Below are 21,608 nucleotides of genomic sequence, written 5' to 3' on the forward strand. Positions count from 1 at the left end.
TATTTGCTATAATAAGATGCATATGAGAATATTCCAGAAAAGGCTCATAACAATCATGGTACAAATTTAAACTAAGGCCATCTAAACAAGCCTAAGAGGGACTCTGTTTTGGGAACCCTGACCTTCACTGTGCAAGGTCTCTCCCCAGACACCTCGCTCTCTCATTTCTGTAGAAAAACAAGAAATAACTCCAATACCACGGTTCATTCCTCATTTAAAACCAGTTTATCTACTGAAATACCTTTGTGACTGCATTTGTAATAATATATAGTAGCCTACTATACAGGAAGTATGAACCAAAACTAATTTCTCCCCTTTCTTCCATCTCGTTTTTCTAAATGACATTTTACATCATATACTTATGAAATTACTGGCTATTAATAAGCTTTCGAGATGAGAGTGCCATCCCATTTTGCAATTGTGAAACTGAATTCTGTGTTAGACAGCGGGCTCCACCAAGTCAGTTGAACACAACACACGTGTGTGTTTTTCTGTATTTGTATCATTGTTCTTAATCTGTCCAAGATCATTTGGCTCTCACCACCTTCCACTTTATCCACATTCTAACTCAAAGAAGAAAGAAAAAACAACAACAATAATATCCGGCCTCAGCGGTATGTCAATTCAGATTTTAATCATCACTACCTACATTTTGGTAAGACTAAATAAAGGTAATACACAGGGCCGGCCCAGGCTCTGTTGGTGCCCTAGGTGAGATTTTAGATTTGTGCATATGTACAGTGGAAAAATGACATACTTAAACTTAATTATTTCATTTTATGAAGCCTAAATTATAGTCCTAGTCATGGTCTTTTTCAAAAGACATTTAGACACTTTTTGGTGAATTAAAAGCAAGCAGTAGGCTATGTAACTGATATTACAACATTACAGAAGCTTAAATTCATTTGAAAGAAAATAAAATCAAATTAAGTAAGCAGTCCCCTAAATCAAAAACATCCCATGGTGTCATTGTTGCCAGTTAAAATGTTCTAAAAAGTGTATTTCAAAATTCTACATAAACATCACGAGCTAATACACATCTGATTACTTGTGATTTTTATCTCTATATTGATATTTTTCTGCTACTCTTCTTTGCATCGCTTTCTGCCTTGTGCACCTGATCTTTTTCTTTTTTCATTAATTTTTTTTTTATATTTTAAGAGCACATAAATGGCTAAAAACTGTTTTAACTGCGTGCGCCATGCATAATTAATGAGTTATGATGTATTATAATCATGTCATGATGCAGAAAGTTTTTTAAATTAGTCCAACTTGACAGTGTTGTCATTGATGTCAATTTTATCTCATTCTAACACTATTTTAATCAGTTTGATGATTGATCAGTACTAAAATTATGTCAACTGTTAATTATTTATTAATTACTTAAAGTCACCATTAAATCAATATTAACGATTCTTATTGTTTAACAGAATGTTATTGTTTTTTATGAATATGACTTAACCTGTTGGAAGACTCATTCAGGCGGTCTCTCTCTCTCTCTCTCTTAGGCATGTTTTGTGCCATTGATTGTCCTCATCACCATCTTCCTCAATAAATAAAACATTTCTTAATACTTATTCTTAATACTGAATATAATACATATCCAAGAGTGATGCATAGAAATTTTATGTGACTACACTGTACCTATGAGACACTGTGTTAGCTCCAAAGGATATTACATCACCCAGAAAACCAGTGGAATAAAAAAAATGTGCAGTGAAGAAAAAAAAACAGTAGAGTGGAATAGTACAGATGAGTAAAAACATCTGGAAGCAGTATAGCCTACACACGTGTTTTAAGCCTAAAATCGTTTTAAAAAAGAGAAAATAAATAATAGGTGTATTAAAATTACAGCTCCAAGATTCAAACATAGGATTAATTAATTATGTGACTCTTATAGAGAATTTTGCCATCATTAAATATGTTATTTATATGTAATAGGAGTGGCGAGGTTTAGAGCTTTAAACGTCACCTTACATTTTAGTTTTTGGCTATTTGCAATTAAATATTTGTTTGAGGTGAATCCTGTCAATTTTTTAATGTTTCAAGCTTCCAAAAATAACAGAGCGAGTCGACGGTGAATAAGCAGAATGTAAAAAGCATAAGAGCACGAAATTCCTGAACGATGCGGTTGAATGAATAATTTGTGGTCTTTCTTTATCTCCCTAGTAGACCCTATTTCTGGGATGGCGACATCAGTGAAAGTTACTTATATGGAAATAACCAGTCAGTGACTCAGAATTGTGCTTGGATGGTGTGTCTGCATTGTTTCAGATCTGTGTACCCTATGTATGCACGCACAGCACATTGTTTATTCGCGGTTCAACAGTTTTCACAGTTTAAAATTTCGAGTGACATGTCAAATTTACAACATGTCATTTCAGACTGCGATATAGGGTCATAAAATGTTAAATTGCGCCAAGTTGCTGTTTGAAATACCGTGATACGCCTTCTCTTGGTCATGTAGGACGTGCTGCCAACGTGTGGCTGGAGAATTAACGTTATTTGCTGCACTATTAACATTAGCGTCGTGAGTTATATAAACAACCGCAGTAAATCAGTTGCTTTTCACGGTGCTTCCATGAAGCTGTTCTATGATCGAACTTCTAAACAATGTTGCTATATCAAAACTGCCAGAATTAATTGGCGAAATATATTTAAAGCTCATAAATCGTTTAAAAGTGTATGTATGTATTCAGCTTGATTACATGTCAACGTGACTCAGAATAACAGATTACGGAAAAGTCATGCGATTTCGATGTCCAAATGTTTTGAGAACAGAAATTAGTTCAAATAATTAGTTTACATAGCATACTACGACATTCTTGACATCAAAATTTCAACAATTTGTTAGGTGGCGCCGTGGCTTAGTTGGTTAAAGCGCCTGTCTAGTAAACAGGAGATCCTGGGTTCGAATCCCAGCGGTGCCTTTTATGTGGTAAGATTATTGAATAAACCTGTGCATTCATCGGCTACTCTGCTTATGGTTATGCTTTTTGAAGAACTTTTTTGAAGAAAAATATGTATGAGAATGGGTTTTGATATCACAGGTTATCTGCAGGTCTTTTAAAGACCTTTTTAAGACCTGCTGAAATAAAATGAATACCATATTACCATATGAAAAGGTGATTGGACTCATCAGAGACAGTGTTGGGAAGGTTACTTTGGAAATGTAATAGGTTACAGATTACAAGTTACCCTGTTTAAAATGTAATAGTAGTGTAACTTTTTCAATTACTTTATTAAAGTAATGTAACTAATTACTTTTGAGTACTTTTTGATTACTTTTCTAAATTGGTGAAAATTAAAGAATAATAAATAAAAGCATATACATCAACTTAAATACAGTTATCTAATAAGCATGTGACGTATTCTGTGTAATAAACTCCTGAAACATTGATGTTTTTTTTAAACTGCTGTCTCTGTATATGATGATAGTTTTCTCAAAATAAGTAAAATGCACATGAAGTGACACAGAGCAGTTTTAGGAATTATGAGGAATATTGAGGTGGCAGAGGTTGAAAACACTGCAAGCTTCAGTAGGCCTATGTGTAGTAAATGAAACCATGTCTTTGCCATTAATTTACAGGAGGGGCGGACTGGGAAAAAAAATCAGACTGGAAAATTCAAACTCATACAAACAAATTCATGGACAAAACTATTTTTTTTGTATGGACCTGACATAAAAAAGGTTTAAATCTTTAATTTGGGGACATGCAAAATAACTAAAGGTTATCTCCTGAACTGCACCTTCACTTCCATTTTTCTCTTCAGTCTCTTTATTTTGCCCTGTTATCCATCTCTCTCATGACTTTAATACTCAAGATTGAACAAAACTATACTTTACAATACAATACTCTACAACACTACAATATCTTGTAGAGGTGCTAGTGAGGCCAGCAGGGGGTGCTCACCCTGTGGTCTGTGTGGGTCCTAGCGCCCCAGTGTAGTGATGGGGACACTATACTGTCAACAAGCACCGTCCTTCGGATGAGACGTTAAACTGAGGTCCTGACTCTCTGTGGTCAGTAAAAATCCCAGGATGTCTTTCGAAAAGAGTAGAGGTGTGACCTCGGCATCCTGGCCAGATTCACCCATTGGTCTCTGACCATCATGGCCTCCTAACAATCCCCATACACTGATTGGCTTCATCACTCTGTCTCCTCTCCACCAGTAAGCTGGTGTGTGGTGGGCGTTCTGGCGCACTATGGCTGTCACTATGCACTACCCCCTGTCTATGTAAGCACTTTGAGTGCCTAGAAAAGCGCTATATAAATGTAATGAATTATTATTATCTTTATAGAAAAATCCTAATACTGTACACGAGTCATGTTTTTCCCTTACAAAAAATTAATCTTGCTTTTATTAGCCTATATAAAAGTAAAATAACCTTGTTTTTTTTGCAAATGGATTTGTATTTATTTTTAAATAAATACATTTGTAAAATAATTTTACATTTTTGGTTACCACAGTTAAACAATAGTAACCATTTTCTCTGGATTTATAGTTAAATATTAAAATGTTAATTTTCGTAAGGGTTGTGTTGTTGTCTGTCGTAGCTCCCCCTAAACCTATAAAAAAATCGTTTTTTTTTTCAGATAAATTACTACTGTAACATTACAACAGATAATAATGATGTCCTTTATATAGTATTTTGAGTGATGACTGATGAGTAACGTGCTGCTGCTTGATTATAAAAACAAAGACAAAAAAGCATCTTTACAGATGAAACTGACCTGAAACCCTGAACAGGAGTTCTGCTTCTCTGCTCCAGCAGTCCACTCTCTCTCTCTCTCTCTCTCTCTCTCTCTCTCTCTCTCTCTCTCTCGCATTGATTACTCTGAGTCTGATCCAAACCGTTTGGCGGAGGCGCGGAGAGCGCGCGAGTCATGACTAATAACAATTCATGACTTATTAGAGATTTAATTATCAAATGGCGGATTCGCAAATGATCGCTTTAGTACATTCGGCAGGCAATTATACAATAATGTTATTAAATAGTGGGGCAAAATCGGCTGCCAGGCCACCGGGAATTGTCCCGGTTCTCCCGGTGTCCAGTCCGCGCCTGATTTCCACAGACACGCAGAATGTGCAAGTCATAGCCTATATTGCATTTTTGGGGCTAAATATTCAAATGTAATCCCCTTTGTAATCGTTAAAAATTTCATAGGTAACTGTAATTTACTGTAATTTGTTTTGTTGACCGCTGACTGGCAATTCAAGAGACCCACAGAAATAGATAGAGATGCAGTTGAAGAGGTGCAGATGCAAGTTATTTTTGACTTTGATGTAAGTCATTTGATGTTAGAGTGTTGTTGAGAGACAACAGGAATGTATTGGAAACACATGATAGATGTGGAAAAGAGACGGCAAAAAGTAGAGTGTGTAAAATAAAAGATACTTAAGTGCCTTGTAGGTATTGTTGCTCGGCTGAGTCGCAGGTCTTTACCCGAGTCGGTCTTCACACAAGGGCTCAATTCTTGAAGGGTCAGCGCACAGATAAATAAATAAATAAATAAATAAATACACAGTGTATCCATTCTGGAGTGAACATTGTTACAAACCAGTAGCCTATGATTTTCAAACGAAGATTTTGGATAATGCTGGTTATCATTCGGCGACCATGATTTTTTGGATGAATAATCCCTATAAATGTCCCTTGGGGTTCACACTGGTTGGGAACCTCTGGTCTTGATGGCAAGTTTTGGATGATGATATGAATTTTTATTTTGAAACACTTTATTTTATTATTTAAAAAGCATCTTATGTCAAACAACAAGTTTAGAAAGATATTTAATTTAGACATTTTCTATAGGTGCTCTGCAAATAAAAATAACAGCATGGATAGACATTTTATAAAATAATTGGAAAACATATTAGTACTGAACAATTTGTTAATATCCTAATTGTACTTGCTACAATGGCATATGCTTGTTAACACCTTAATTATGGTGTATTTTTTTCCATCACCGCTTACATTTGTTTTTTTAACCACCAGAGGCTTCTGCAGCTGCTGGCCCTGCAAATCGTGCACCTTCCACTCCATGTAATCCAGGACACTGTAGTTGTAGGTCTTGTAATTAAGCATGTCTCGACAATTTGAAGATGTAATAAAGAGAAATTTGAGAAATACCTAAGTTGAAACGTATTCCCTTAAACAAAATATCCTTCGCTTCGCAACTAACCTGAATATGGAAATGTGGGAAGGGGCAAATAGCTCTGCAGATGCCCACTATAAAGAGTGAAGGGTAAGCTGGAGGTATTAGGAATTTATAGAGAGGCCAGACGAGGTGCTCCTGCACTTTTACATCCACTTTCTTATCTAGGAACGGAAAGGTGAAGTTGTAGCCTGTACAAAACAGGACCACCTCTGGCTTGGCTCTCTTCCCATTTTTGAACTCTAGAGTGCCATCATCCAGTACAGAAGTTACTGGAGGAGCCTGCTGGACTCCTGGAGGAAGGGGGCAGGTCAAAGGCTGCTGTCCATGACTCAGGATTACCTGGAGGTAAATAATTGTTCAAGGTAAACAGTAATTCCAGGTAATATACTTTGGATGGTAAGCATAAGTTAGTAAGAATAAGGTCATCTGAAAAAGAACAAGTTGGTTTCTTTTGTCACAAGTATTAACAAAAGACCTGAGCTTCAACATTGGAGAGCTCCATGGCAATATCTAGTCCAGAGAGACCAGTTCCCAGCAGCACCACTGACTTTCCCGCCAAAGGTTCAGCAGTACGATAATCATGACTGTGCATCAGTGTCCCTAAAATAAAGACATACAGTACATTTAGACACAATTAGACACAATACAATATTTTTTATAATATAGAATAACTAGAAATATTTGATCCCACGCGCTACTCAAACTTGCATCATGACCAGAAATATTTATTAATCTGCAATGCTTTATATATTTTCTAGTTTATATTATACTTTAAATGATTTTGAGTGTGCAAGGCACTATATATTTTTTGTTTTATATTAATAACAACAATTACTAAAACTGCAACTCTAAAGCAAGCATGCATTGTGTACATAAAATGCATTCATACATTACAATACATAACATTTATTTTATTTACTTATTTTTGTTTGTTCTGTGATTTGTCTTCTATATGTTCTAACAGAAACAAACTCCTTAACATTATGCAACACATCCCAGACAATATTTTTCCAGTTTTTAATTATTAGGACGTATTGTTGGACATTATAGTCGGAGGTACAGTTGTGTCGTTCAAAAAAGAGGGAAATGCGCCGGCGCCCTGGTTAAGCTCCAAGCACAGCTTTCAGACTGTAAACATTTCTATTCGCCATGGTAGTTTCCCGCTTTCATTCTCGTGAATGTGTACGTGCCTCCAAACAGCGATATATTGGATCCTTGTTACACAGCAATAAAGGATGCACATCACTCTTTCACACAAGCAGCGTTGGGGCTCTCTGATCACTGTCTGGTTTACTGACCTAGATTTGGGCGATATAGTCTCAAAAATATATCACTATTTTTCAAGAATATTTGCGATAACGATATTTATGACATTTTATTGGTGATTGTAGCTGGCAGACAGCAGCATTTATTAGTGAAAACAAATGAGAATGAACAAATGAACATTTTCCAATGAGTTACTGTCATTGATGACAGACTACCTAATTTGAAGTGTAAATCTATTGTCATAAGGTGGCAGCAGCAGCTGTGTGTTCAACTTGAAGCAGACCGATCAGTGTTTAAAATTGTGTAAATAGCACAAATAAACAAATACACAAATTAAACCATGTTTAAGTTTTTTCAAGTTTGTAGGTGTATAGGTACAGAAACTGAATAATCCAATGTAAATAGCATTACATAGTCTTTACTGTATAAATTAAATATAGATTAATTCTTGTTAAAACTACAAACTACGAACTCTGCGCACAAACTCTCAGTTATGTTTTTCCACATCTTATGTTTGAATGCTTTAAACTGTTTTGAATGTTTAAATTGTCAAGGCTTAAAACACATGGAATTGATAAGCTTTCTTGACGATGCACAAGCCGTCTTTTTATGCTGGCCTCAGGCAGTCAGTTGAAATCACCGGCCCCTTCCCCTCTTTCCATGCCGCTTTACTAAAGATATGCTCCTCGCCTATTTTTGAAGTTAAGACTGTGCAATCAAATATGCTCTAGAACCCCTTCTGCGATTCTTTGTTGTCATACACCGATCAGTCAGCACAGCGCTGCTTCAAGTCAAACACAACTATTGGGTTTGTGGTGTTGTTGTTGTGTAGGCTAGGGAACGTATCCACCATACGTCATTACATTGCTACATCACTGATATCGTGATATGACACTTTTTTATCATGTAAAAATGTATACCAGTATTATCATGGACGGTATATGGCAAAGCCCTCTACTGACCTACAGGCAGAAACTGAAATCAGCTAAATCCGTATTAAGGACTGTTAAAAGATTAAGGACTAATGAAGCAGAGCGTGATTTACAAGCCTGTTTTGACCTCACTGATTGGAGTGTTTTTGAAGCGGCAGACACAGATCTGGACGAGCTCATAGAAACTGTAACTTCAGTTCTTTGAAGATATCTGCATTCCTACCAGGACATTTTTATCATTTAATGATAAACCATGGTTTACTGGGACACTCAAACAGCTTCGTCACACCAAAGAGTTTGCTTACAGAAGTGGGGATAAAATCTTGCATAACCAGGCCAGGAACAGACTAACAAAGGAGATCAGAGTGACAAAAAAAAAACTACTCAGAAAAGCTGCAAAAAGAGCTTTCGGCAAATGATCCAGCGGCAGTATGGACTGGTCTGAGGAACATCACCATTTACAAAACACACCCCCACAGTCTGTGGAGAAATAACAACTGGCTTACCCCCACCTGCTCTGATATGCACTTCACACATACACCTACCCAAATTCAAACACTCCACCATCATTCTTGTCCCCAAAATCACTGTACTTAATGACTACAGACCTGTCACGCTTACGTCTGTGGTCATGAAGTCACTTGAGAGATTGGTCCTGGCCTACCTGAAGGACATCACTTGCCGGATCCTCTTCTGTTTGCCTACAGAGCAAACAGGTCTGTGGATGATGCAGTCAACATGGGAATTACGCAAGGATCCTGTTTGTGGACTTCAGTTTGGCCTTCAATATGATCATGCCTGACCTTCTCTCAGACAAACTCACACAGCTCTCCATGCCCACCTCCATCTGTTAGTGGATATAGCTTCCTGACAGACAGGCAGCAGCTAGTGAGGCAGGGCAAACTCATATCCAGGACTATCACCCCACAGGGATGTGTGCTCTATCCAATGCTCTTCTCTCTCTACACAAACAACTGCACTTCAAAGGACCCCTCTGTCAAGCTCCTGAAGTTTGCAGATGACACTACAGTCATCGGCCTCTTCAAGGATGGAGACAAGTCTGCTTACAGACAGGAGGTTAAAGAGCTGGCTGTCTGGTGCACAAGAACAGTTTTTTCCAGAAGGCTATATTCAACCTGAACAATTAATCCTCCATAATTATACATTGTCCATCACAACTAACATAGTTATCTGACATATATATATTATACTGCACATTTGTAATAACATATCTGCATACTAATAACATATTTGTACATTTATCTAAACAATATTTTTTGCCCTATAATTCTATTTCTGTATATAGTACATTATTTAAAGTGTGTATTTTTCTTATTTTTTTATATTAGTGTTATATAACATCCTGCACTACATTGTACTTTCTTCTGCACTGGAAGCTCCTGTCATCAAGTCAAATTCCTTGTGTGTGTAAACATACTTGTTAATAAACCTCTTCTGATTCTGATTCTGATACGAAAAAGCCTTGCACTTTGTGAAATGAATAACAAAGACTCCAGTCTCAATATCGTTAGAAACAGAAAGGTCTAACTTTTAATGAACCTACTGATAAATTTTAAGTAATATAATGATTAACTAAAACTTTTCAACCAAAGCCATGGTTCAATCTGAAGCATTTCTCAGGAGACCCCCGCTCTGACTGTTAAACTTAACATGTTGCAACAGCAAAGAATGCTTAAGAATTTGCAAGTCCAAGCACATTTCAAAGGTATTTTGCTGCCAAGTACACAAATACTTTGTTTTAAAGATGTCAGATTCATTTGATTTACTTTGCAAAGTAAAAACCTTTTATATAATGTATAAGTGAGAGTGCAATATAGTTTCATTGCACCATTAGTTACTGTTTAATCCACTGCACCAATGGCCTTATTGATCTAGGCATGTACATTTTAACTACAGTTGCACAAAGGAAGGATTTACAGAGAATGTTTCACTCATTTTGCTGTACTCTTACCCATTGCACACCATAACAGCATCAAATTGCTCTGTAGTGGATTTGCTGTGGTCTACACTATTGTTGGAGCTGACATTCCAAGCCAACCCATTCCACCCACCCTCCACATCTTCTGGGGTCATTGAAGCAACTGAGGTGCCAAACTTGTTGGAAGAGAGAAATCTACACCTATTAATACTCTTTTACACTCAGACTGATGGTTATCAAGCGAATTGATACATCAACAACATTCAGTCCTTTGTACAAACGTCCATTCATTCTCTAGTAGTTTTCCACAATCCCACAGACTGATCATAAATGTACAGTAATGATTGAATGATTATCTGTCAAAACTATGCAATGAGCATTAATTTACCAGATATGTTGGACATGAACAAAGAGGTGTGAGTAATTTAACCTCTTAAGACCCTCTGGCCTCATATGAGGATATTATATTTTTGTGAATTTCTCTAAGACTGTACATGCCACAGTTTTAAGTCTGGATGTCCTGGATTAGAGGCTTTTCAGGGATACCAAATTATTGGATGTTTCACCTCTCCTTGGTCTTCAAAAAGGTCTGAAATGAATTTAATGACACTCTTATGGAGAATATTTTGTAATTATCATTTAAATCTGTGAAATTTTTAAATTGTGTGTCATAAATCAACATCTCAGGAAAATGTTATGGAGTTTCAAATCAAAATATGACTTTCTGTTACGAAACAGGACATTGATTTCATACATGTCCTCATATGAGGACACCGGTATTAAAAGCATGTTTATTACGCATTTTGAGAGACATAACAAATGAACAGGGAAATAAATTATATTTCAATATTCTATGAAATATGATATATTATTATGAAAATCTTGTCAATTATTACTTCCATTATTACACTTATTTTTTTATTACATTTTGCCCCAAAAACACATTAATATTCAAATAAGATTTAATTTAAAGATACATTGTATATAATGAGAAAACCTGTTTATGGCCATTTTACACACATTTTGCAGAAAGAAAAATGGTATATTGAATCATTCTGTTATAACAGTTGAGAATCATCTTTATATAAAGTTATCGGATAAAAAATCTTGAAAACTAAAAATGTATTGGTGATTTTAAAAAATCAATTACTTGCAAAAATGCCTGCACTGTACTGTATGTTCATTCTTATTAGTGAAGTAACTTTTGAATTAAATATATATATATATATAATTTTTTACATTATTTTTAATGTTCTAAACAATGCAAAGACTAACTTTTCTCTTAAACTTTTTCCTCGGGTTTTAAGAGGTTAAAAGCAAGAACTGGGCAACAAAAAGTATTTTTTTTCACCTGTATGTTCCACAGGCGAAAATGATCACAGTACTGCTCAAGGTACTTCCGTACCTCAGTGTGATGGACAAAAGAGGGGAGATGCTTTGCAAAGGGAAAGTCAGGGAAAGACATCACCTCTTTGGGAATATTGGTTCTAGCATGTGAGAAGAATACATGGCAAAACATTATAAAGCCACAATATTGCTTGAGAGAATTATTATATAGAGCTCCGGAGCCTGACGTCACGCAATCTAAACTCCGCCATTTTGGCAGGCAAACAGGAGAGCGCCAGAACGGCTTTTGTGTTATCGATAGCGGTCGAGTCGAATAATAATTCAAAACAATTAACGTTACTATTTCAACATGGTGGACAGCTGTTGTGCGCCTGGATGCCAGAACAGGCGGAGGAAAGCAAAAGGGAAATCCTTTTATCGTATTCCGAAGGATCCTGGTAGACGACTGAAATGGTTCAATGCAATAAGACGTGCTAACCAACACAACAAAACCGAGAGATGGGAGCCATCAAGCAATGGATTTCGCTTGTGCAGTGACCACTTCATATCAGGTATGTTCTTTCTAATGTAACTTGGCTAGCTAACATGTTGTTTAATATGGTTTCTGGTGATTGTAATGTCATTACGTTTAAGTTTCAACCCTCTACAAAACGAGTGAATCACTCGCATATGCGACTAAATCTTCACTCTGGGCAACTAAATAATGTCCACCATTAGCCATTGGCTAATAAATTCTTAGATTTTACACTTTAGCGTGTATATTAGAGGCTAATAGTAACGTTTAAGTTTAGCATAGATTTATTTTCACTCGCTGAATACACTGACTGAGCGCTTGAGATTTTATCTCTCTGTCAGGCTGATTTATTTAAGTGATCACTAAGTTCGTTGGTATTTGTTTCTGTTAACTAAAGTTCATTGCGTAATAACTTCAATGTTAGTACTGGGGCTACTTGTAAATCGCTTTGGATTAAAGTGTCAGATAAATTAATAGATGTTAATGTAGCTAGCCTAAAATAAGCTTATATTGTTGCCATTTTCTGTTTACTAATGTTTTAGGGAAAAAGAGTGACAACCCTCTTTCGCCCGACTACGTCCCATCTATTTTCAACCATGTTCCATCCCCTGGAGAAAAGAGGAAGAAGGCGGAAGTTAGATGTGTTCAACAGAAGACAGAAGAGCAAACTCCAAAGAATAGAGCAAGTAGCACAGTCATCAGCTTCAGCAGTAACCCATTCAACAGTTTGTCCTCAAGACGGAAGCAAGCATCCTACTGCACAACAGGTGAAGGAATCGAACATTACGCACAAAGAACTTGAAAATGTTTATCCTATTCCTGAAGAAAATGATACAGCAGCTTCACCATGTGATAATGAAAACTGTAAAAAGTACACTCAATCACTGGAATTGGAATGCAAAGCTCTGAGGGCTGAAAATATGTTGTTAAAAGAGAAAATAAATAGAACTGCACTGAATGAGAAAACTTTACAAAACAATGATAAAAAGGTCAATGTACTCACTGGTTTACAAACATATTCTTTACTGATGACATTGTTTCATGTTGTAGCTTCCTATCTCAAGCCTAAGTCTAGCCTAACATTATTTCAGCAGTATATGCTAACTTTAATGAAGCTTAGAATGAATTTCTCTTTTGAGTTTTTGGCTTATTATTATTTAGGAACAGTACTTTTGAAAAGACAGTATGCATTATTGATTGTTTTGAAATATTTATAGAAAAACCTAGAAACTTATTAGCTAGTGCTCAGTGTTATTCAACATACAAGTCACACCATACAATGAAATATTTAATTGCCATTTGTCCACAAGGTTCAATTTCTTTTATTTCCAATGGGTGGGGAGGCCGCACAAGTGATAAGTTCATCACAGAGCACAGTGATTTTTTAACCCATTTGCTCCCAGGAGACCTGGTTTTGGCAGACAGAGGATTCAATGTCAGAGAGTCCATCCATACTCACCAAGCTGAACTAAAGATCCCAGCATTCACACGTGGGAAAAAACAATTAGATCCTGTTGATTTGGAGAGTACAAGATGCTTAGCGTCTCTTAGGATACATATCGAAAGAGTTATAGGAGTTCTGCGTCAGAAATACACAGCTTTGCAAAGCATTGTCCCCATAGTTTTCACTGACATTGACAGAGAAAATGATGTGACATACCTTGACAAAATGGTGAAAGTATGTTGTGCTCTTACAAATGTCTCAGAATCTGTTGTACCCTTTCAGTGATTGCACTAATGTAAAGCCATGTAACTGACAGTAGATGTGTAACTGAGCTAATTCAGTCAAGAATTCAATTCAGAATTATCTTAATGAATTAATACAAATTCTTTTAGTATGTTGGGCTCTAACAAATATCTCAGAATCTGTTGTACCCTTTCAGTGATAGTTGAGCTAATGTAAATGACATTAGATGTGTATTAGGGCTGCACGATGTGTCGTTTAAGCATCGATATCGCGATGTACGAATCCACGATAGTCACATCGCAGGATGTGCGATGTAGGCTGTCGTAGTTGATCCGTTATTCATTAACTGTACGTGCCAGCTACTCCCCTGCCGTTGACGAATGTGATTCGCGGATTAATTGCACAGCTTAACCATCATAGAGTGAAATTTTATAATTGACAGGACTGAAAACCACATGCAAGTTTAACAGGGCAGAGAGAGAGGGAGCGCGAGAGAGACAGAGAGAGCGAGAGCGAGAGAGAGAGAGAGAGAGAGAGAGAGCGCGAGAGAGACAGAGAGAGCCGAGAGAGACAGAGAGAGAGAGAGAGCGCGCGCGAGAGAGACAGGGAGAGAGCGCGCGCGAGAGACAGGGAGAGAGCACGCTAGAGTTGTGACGTTCGCGAACGAACCGATTCTTTTGAACGGCTCATAAACATGGCTGGAGGGGAGCCGTTCTTTCTGTCGTTCTTTTTTCCTATGCGTTTCACACAGATGCACACAAATGAGCTCCTCCGCGAGACAGAACAGTTATAGGGGGAGGGGCGCACCCAGCGCAGGCCAACCCTTTATAGCGTGATGATATTAGTTATTAGTTGTGCACGCATCCTTCACGTGACTACTCCAGTGGAAAAAAAACCCTGCATGCCTCTGTCATTGGGTAGGAGCGTTGAAAAAAAGCTGTTTTGCACAGACATTCATTGCAGCCCACTTTGTTATTGTTCATTGACTTGAAGTGGCTGATGTCCTATTTGCAAAGTTTACAGTAGTAGTAGTATGTAGACATTTCCATTTTATTTATTCTAATTTTATCTACTTTAAATATTTTTTGTTTTCTATCAAAATGTTCTTGTGTGATAACAATGTTCTTGTGTGGAAGTGTTTGTAGTAAAAGCTGTTTTGCACAGAAATTCATTGCAGCTGGCTTTGTTTTTGATGTTTATTCGTGAGTAGGTATTGTATGAATAACATAAGTCAACGTAGCTTTACACACACACACTTTGTACTAAAGGTAAATCCAAAATAGTGATGTCACTGTCTAAGCAGAGGGATTTGTGCAACCCTATGGAATATAGTCCACACATGACAAATGAGGTAATAATCAATATTTCAGAATAATTCAACCCCAGATATTGGTGTGTGATATCTGAGTTTTAATTATTTGACTACAAATCTCACCTCATCATTCTTCCCAGTGATTATTTCCAGGATAAACTGAGATGCCTCCAAGCTGGCTTCTTAAAACTGACTAAATATTTAAAAGAGCCAAAAGAGCCGTTCTTTTGAACGGCTCTTTGAAAGGAACGGATCGCGAAGATCCGGATCCCCTCAAAGAGCCATAAATCCCATCACTAGAGCACGCGCGAGAGACAGGGAGAGAGCGCGCGCGTGCCTGAGAGACAGGGAGAGAGAGAGCGCTCGCGCGCGCGAGAGAGAGACAGACAGAGAGTACATTAGAAGTACCATCAATGTTTATAGAAATGTATATGGATTTATTTTGCATGTAATTTTTTTTCTTATGAATATATATGTATTTTTGTTTTGTTTGTTTCTATTCTGCTATGTACAATGCTTTGGCAATATGTACCTTTGTATGTCATGCCAATAAAGCAATATGAATTGAATTGAGAGAGAGAGAGAGAGAGAGAGAGAGAGAGAGAGAGAGAGAGCGAGCCGTTTTCAAACAACACAAGCGCTGTCTTGCTCTCTCTCCCTCACGCATATTAATCAATTGACACGATGGTGTCGATGTTTAAATCATTTAAAATGAGAATGTAAGTGTGCTCACCCCATTTTTGTTTGTAAGAAAAAATATCGCAATATATATCGCAGAAAAATAAAATATTGCAATGTCATTTTTTCCCAATATCGTGCAGCCCTAATGTGTATTTTAATTATTTTAATGAGTTAATACAAATTCTTTTAGTATGTCGTGCTGTAACCAATATCTCAGAATCTGTTGTACCCTTTCAGTGATAGTTGAGCTAATGTAAATGACATTAGATGTGTATTTTAATTATTTTAATGAGTTAATACAAATTCTTTTAGTATGTTGTGCTGTAACAAATATCTCAGAATCTGTTGTACCCTTTCAGTGATAGTTGAGCTAATGTAAAGCCATGTAACTGACAGTAGATGTGTAACTGAGCTAAATAAACCTATTTTTTATACATTTCTTGTCACTTGTAACATTCATTTGAAAGAGATACTGATGTTTTATTTAAGTTTTATTTATTTTGAATTGATGATACTGATGTTTTATATACTGTTGAACAGACAGACAAACCAGTACATGAGAGAAGGAGAGGGAAGATGATACGAGGGATACAAAACAGGGGCCATTTACTCTTTCAAATCCTCTCACCACTTAATTTTTACTTTTTTGTGAATTGATGATTTTTCTGCAGCTGGGACATACCCATTGTTTAGGAATCCTTTTAATGTGAAGGCAAGATTGGTGAAACCTTTTAACTGAACAAAAACCTGATGCACATACCAACATCTCCCCTTCCTCTGGCTCACGACAGTAGCACCAATGTTGACCATCATCAGATGCTGCAGCTGGTTTTGGAGCAGAGAAATACTTGCCAATCAGCTCTGGCATGATGCATTTCTTAAAAAAGTTTGTAGCACAAGCCAATTCTTTGTCAAAAAAGGGTACATCTGGTTTCACTCTTTCCACAAATGGTGAAGTACTGTCTCTTTCAGTCCAAAGTATAAAATCACAATAAGGTTTGTCAGTAACAAACAACTGCATTTGTACTTGATAATAATAGGCATGGTCCCGCTTCAGTCTGATGCTTCCGCACTCATCATTTTCAAGGCAAAAGTTTGGAACAGAGTTTGCCGCCTCGTTTACAGAGAGGTCCTTGGTACAAAATGGGCACTTAATTTCTATGACCCCTGATCCACAACAGCTGCAGGAAACATATCCATCAGGTGAGGCCCCAATAAAAGGATGTGAGAGTGAAATCCGGAATCCAGCTGTTTCTACCAGGACATCCGAGTGTGAGAGGCGATGCTGCATTTCGTAGTATTTTCGCGCCAACTCTTCATGCTTACATCCCCATCTAAAGAACACAAAATAAGTTTAGATAACTTTTAGACAGTATTAATGTCTACCAGCAATGTATTAACATAAACATTTATCTCATAAGCCACAGGCTTTTGTGATTAAGCATTGTTATTAGGGGTGTAACAATAATACATTTTTTTTGTAATTTCTTTTACCATATGTCTTGGGAGTATCGCAATAATATAGTATATAAAGTTCAGTTTGCTATGTATCGAATCGTGACATGAGGGTATCGTTACACCCCTAAACCCCTTTCCATGCACGGTGCTCAACTGCTAGACTAACTTGTTGCCATATCTTGCCTTATTTTCTACACTTATGAATACCTGGTAGCCTCAGTGGTGAAGCTATGAGACTTTGGGTAGCATATTTTTCTTATCAGGGACACTGAGGGCTTTCTGACATCAGTCTTTGTGGCTGCTCTGAAGGTTGATGCTGTTATCCTACCACTCCTTTGATCAAACCAGATCCTGGACTTAGACTGTGCTCGAGTCTCCTCCTCTACAATATCACTCTGAAAATATGAAACTGTTAGATAATTAAATTTTTTTAAATATAACTTTAATCCTAAATAATGATGTACCTGTTGTTTGGTCACACTTATATCTTCAAAGAGTGCTTCTGCCCTGTCTTGTAACCCTTCTAGGCTGACCTCTCTTGCCTGCCTGTCATAAATGGTTGTGAGGGGTTCTGGTAGACCTAGCATAACAGTCTTTGGTACATAGGATGCTGCATATTCGCTGACAACTGAGAGGACTGCTGGCTTAATGACCTGTCCATCTTGTGTACAGCTTTTAGAAAGGTTGCTGTAAAGCTGGGCTTTCTCAAGATCCGTTAGAGGTGGAAAAGGTGGTGGAATAGCAGAATGGCCTTTGGAAGTGCTCTTTTTGCCTCGCTGTGTGTTGTTACAAATTATGTCTTTGCCTTGCTGATATTCCACTCCTTTCAAAGATCCCTCACTTGGTGTAGACCACTTGCACTTCTTTGATGTCACTGCTATCTCTTCCTCTCTGTCGTTATGCTGCCAAATACTGAACAAGACCGCTGACACATGAGAGCAGCACTCGCCTAGTCCAGCTGTGCAATTGCAGTGTGCTCCTAACACGACCCCATCGTTTCTGACCACCACCCATGGCTTCAATGGAGGGTCATTTAGTTTTTGGGAATGCTTAACCTGTAAGATTAACCCATTTAATCCCACCAGACACAATAGTGACTGTAGAGAATATATATATATATATATATATATATATATATATATATATATATATATACTGTATTTATGGTCACTGTTGTGACCGGTGGGGTAAAAATTTTTTTTAATGCTTATAAAACACAAATTTTCACACTGTCCATAAACATAAAAAAAAAAAAAAAAAGATTGTTTCAACAGACAACTAATGACACATCATTCGGATATTTTCATGTCTGGGAAAAAAATTGGGATTAAAGGATTAAGATTTCATACTGAGTCTACTGTGCCCACAGTGATATAGCTAGCAGCTATCCTGGCTACCTACAAACAAGGACAGGTGGGTCGATTACGTTAGCTAACAAGACAGTTGACTTACCTTTCCAATGACGACAGAGCAGGTTTTAGCTGGTAGACTCCAAAGTTGAATGTTGATGACAAAGTTTGATTGCGTCCATTTGTACCCCTCCAGGCTTTTGTAGGCCTTTAAAGAGTCTCCGGAATAGGACGAAGGAAAGTTAATCAAGTAGTTGTATATATCGGGATACTGTAGGTCAGGAAAGCTAATGTTATAAATTCCTTTATTAATACACACGAAAAGCACCCCGGGGGCATTATAGGGATCTGTTATGTTTAATCTATTAAGTTTTGCTATGTACAGCTCTATATCTTTTGAATTAAAGTGCGCAGTGAACTCTGTTGCCTTAAAACTCATGCTGCCGTCATTCATTCACGCTCGGTCTCGTACCGCCTCTTGCCTGCCAAAATGGCGGTGTAAACAGAATAGGTCACGTGACGTCCGGAGCTCTATTACAGGTACTTTAAAAAGGATAATTTAAGCAAAAATTAAATAAAAGTTGATTTACATTACATTTCAGTAGCTAAGTAACAATCCTTGTCACATTGCATGCAGTAAGATGGTTACAACACTGATTGACACTTAATATTTCATTAATAATTAGACACTTTAAGTTCCTGGAACACCATTCCATATCTGTTGCAATATGTATGCAGTAGGCTATTTAATTTTACATTACCATTAAAAACACATAAATTCACCTGAGGTCCCTGTACATGCTGTGAATCGGTAAGCCATTGTCGTAACATCCCACCCTTTCCTCATAGACCCACGTTCCTCCAATGTTCTTGGTGAGCTCGAACACCACTGGTGGCGCGAAGGTGTCCGGGCGGGAGAGAAGGTGACGGGCCGCGCAGAGTCCCGCAGCACCGGATCCGATCACAGCAGCGTAGAGCTTTCCCAAGCCCGACATCTTTATGCAAAATGCGGTTATGAACTAGGAAGTTGACACCTGACAAAACCGATGCAAACCCGCAGATACATATTGTTTCACTGAAAATGGATAAAAAAACTTGTCCATATCATAAGTAGCTATATTTCCATATGCTTACTGTATTTCGAGCTGTTATCTAGCTGTCCTCGGGTGACCAGTACAGACCTGTCAGTCTCTCAAAGCAAGCGAATGAGAATGATGCGATGGAATCTGTCCAGCTAACCCGGTGTTGTGTCCATAGACATGTATAGAAAGGCTAGATAGCTTACCGGCGCTGAGAGCCAATGGGACCCGACGACGTCACACGGCGGCCATCTTAGGACAGGACCGCTCGTCCAGTTATAACATTAAAGTCTATTGTGCATGTAGTGCTGAAATAACTATATTTTGCTCAATTTTCAACCGATTTTCAAACGGCTTGGTGTGTCATAAACTTCAGGGATGCGGCTATTTAACTGCATACTTGTGAAAAATTATAGCCACGGAGTTTATTAAGAAAATAGTATATTAAGTAGACTAGACAGGTAAAGTACTAGGTATACCCATACACACACACAGTAATGATGTCAATATTTATAAGGTACATGAAACATGAAATAGTGCAATTTAGTTTATTACTAATATTTACATTATTAAATACATGTGTAAATTTATGTATAATATAAATCTGTCTCAAGTTGCCATTCTGTAAAATAAAGAGAAAAGAGATGGGTCTTTGTTTTTTGTTTTTTTACTTAGGTCCAAAGACACACAATTAGAAAAAACTTACAAAAAAAATATACAAAATATACAGAAAAAAAAACATTAAGACACAATTGGACACAAAACTCTTTCCATCAATACAATATAATCAATACAGCTCCCTCTCCTCCTCTCATTTTCCACAAGCGTAATCAGAAGTTCTGTAAACAAAAAACCAACAAAGTAATCCAAATGTAAAGATGTTTTTAAGAAACCAAACCACTTGGAAATCATGTGTAACTCAAAGCTATGTTGAAACGAAAGACTAACCCTGCCTCTCCCACCAATTTACAATTGCTTGGTGACTCACTTACGACCTCTTCACTGCTAGCCAGCAAATAAATACAACCACATCCACAAAATGACATTTAGACAAAAGATTAGGTTGTCAAGAAACGTTGTTGGTCTCAGGAAACCTGTTAATAATTGAAAATGTCGACTGTGGTATCACTTTAGAGTAGAGGGCAGCCATGAAACACACAGCTACGCTGCAATGTTAAGCGTTTCTCAAAACGTGAAGCTACAATTTAAACATCGGCATCAGCACAAATCATAGCCACGTTAATAAGGTTTGTAATAAACCAAACCGTTTGTAAATCCGTCAAGAATTCAGCAAGTTACGAGCATTTTAGTTGGCGTATGTCACTCACCTTCCGTCCACAGCAGCAGGGAGCAGCAACGCAGTCTCCTGACCTAAGATGGCCGCCAAGTGACGACACAGCTGACTCCGCCTTGAGCCATCTAGCCTTTCTATACATGTCTATGATTGTGTCTATTCGGTTCCTGTGAAGAACTGTTCCAGTGGGTGGAGATTACGTGAATATTCATTAGTTCCCTTGTTGTGGGCGTGTCCTCGAAACAACGCGCAAACGAATCAAGCATAAAAAATATCAGTGCACGCTCCTCAGATCACTATTGTTTAATGGATTATTTTGAACAGGTACTGTAAGGATGTGTAAATGATACGCATTCAAGCATTGCAACAGTGTCAAGACAATGCAGTTTGTGTAATACGATAAATCGTCTGTAAGCTGTTTTGCTTGATGATAAACGTGGGTAACATAGTTTATTATTTTTTGATGTCTTTAGCTTTTTATACATTTCATTTGTGGGGCATTGATTGCTGTTTGAATAGTTATTAAAGGGTTAGTTCACCCAAAAATCAAAATTGTCACAAATGACTCACCCTCATGTCTTTCCAAACC

The 21,608-nt window shown here is 37.4% G+C and overlaps 1 protein-coding gene and 1 non-coding gene across 2 annotated transcripts; one reads left to right on the forward strand and one right to left on the reverse strand.

Annotated features, from left to right (window-relative positions):
* Positions 1–161: 161 nt before the first annotated feature.
* Positions 162–19,641, reverse strand: LOC132098625 (uncharacterized). Its single transcript, XM_059504699.1, has 6 exons — positions 19,430–19,641; positions 11,650–11,785; positions 10,332–10,474; positions 6,637–6,769; positions 6,186–6,500; positions 162–167 (listed from the first exon to the last, which is right to left on the reverse strand). The coding sequence occupies exons 1-6, from the start codon at positions 19,639–19,641 to the stop codon at positions 162–164; spliced, it is 945 nt and encodes a 314-aa protein (XP_059360682.1).
* On the forward strand, positions 2,857–2,930 carry trnat-agu (transfer RNA threonine (anticodon AGU)). Its single transcript has one exon. It is a non-coding gene; the product is annotated as a tRNA-Thr (tRNA).
* Positions 19,642–21,608: the final 1,967 nt, after the last annotated feature.

The sequence above is a fragment of the Carassius carassius genome, chromosome 2, assembly GCF_963082965.1.
Source record: "Carassius carassius chromosome 2, fCarCar2.1, whole genome shotgun sequence".
In the NCBI taxonomy this organism is placed as follows: Eukaryota; Metazoa; Chordata; class Actinopteri; order Cypriniformes; family Cyprinidae; genus Carassius; species Carassius carassius.

Excerpts from the sequence above, each read along its gene's own strand:
- LOC132098625 (XM_059504699.1), bottom strand. The coding sequence starts at position 19,641 with ATGTCGGGCTTGGGAAAGCTCTACGCTGCTGTGATCGGATCCGGTGCT. Across the intron at positions 11,786-19,429 it reads AGCATGTACAGGGACCTCAG|AACCAATATTCCCAAAGAGG; the intron begins GTGAATTTATGT and ends CTCACATGCTAG. Across the intron at positions 10,475-11,649 it reads TTCGCCTGTGGAACATACAG|TTTGGCACCTCAGTTGCTTC; the intron begins GTGAAAAAAAAT and ends TCTTCCAACAAG.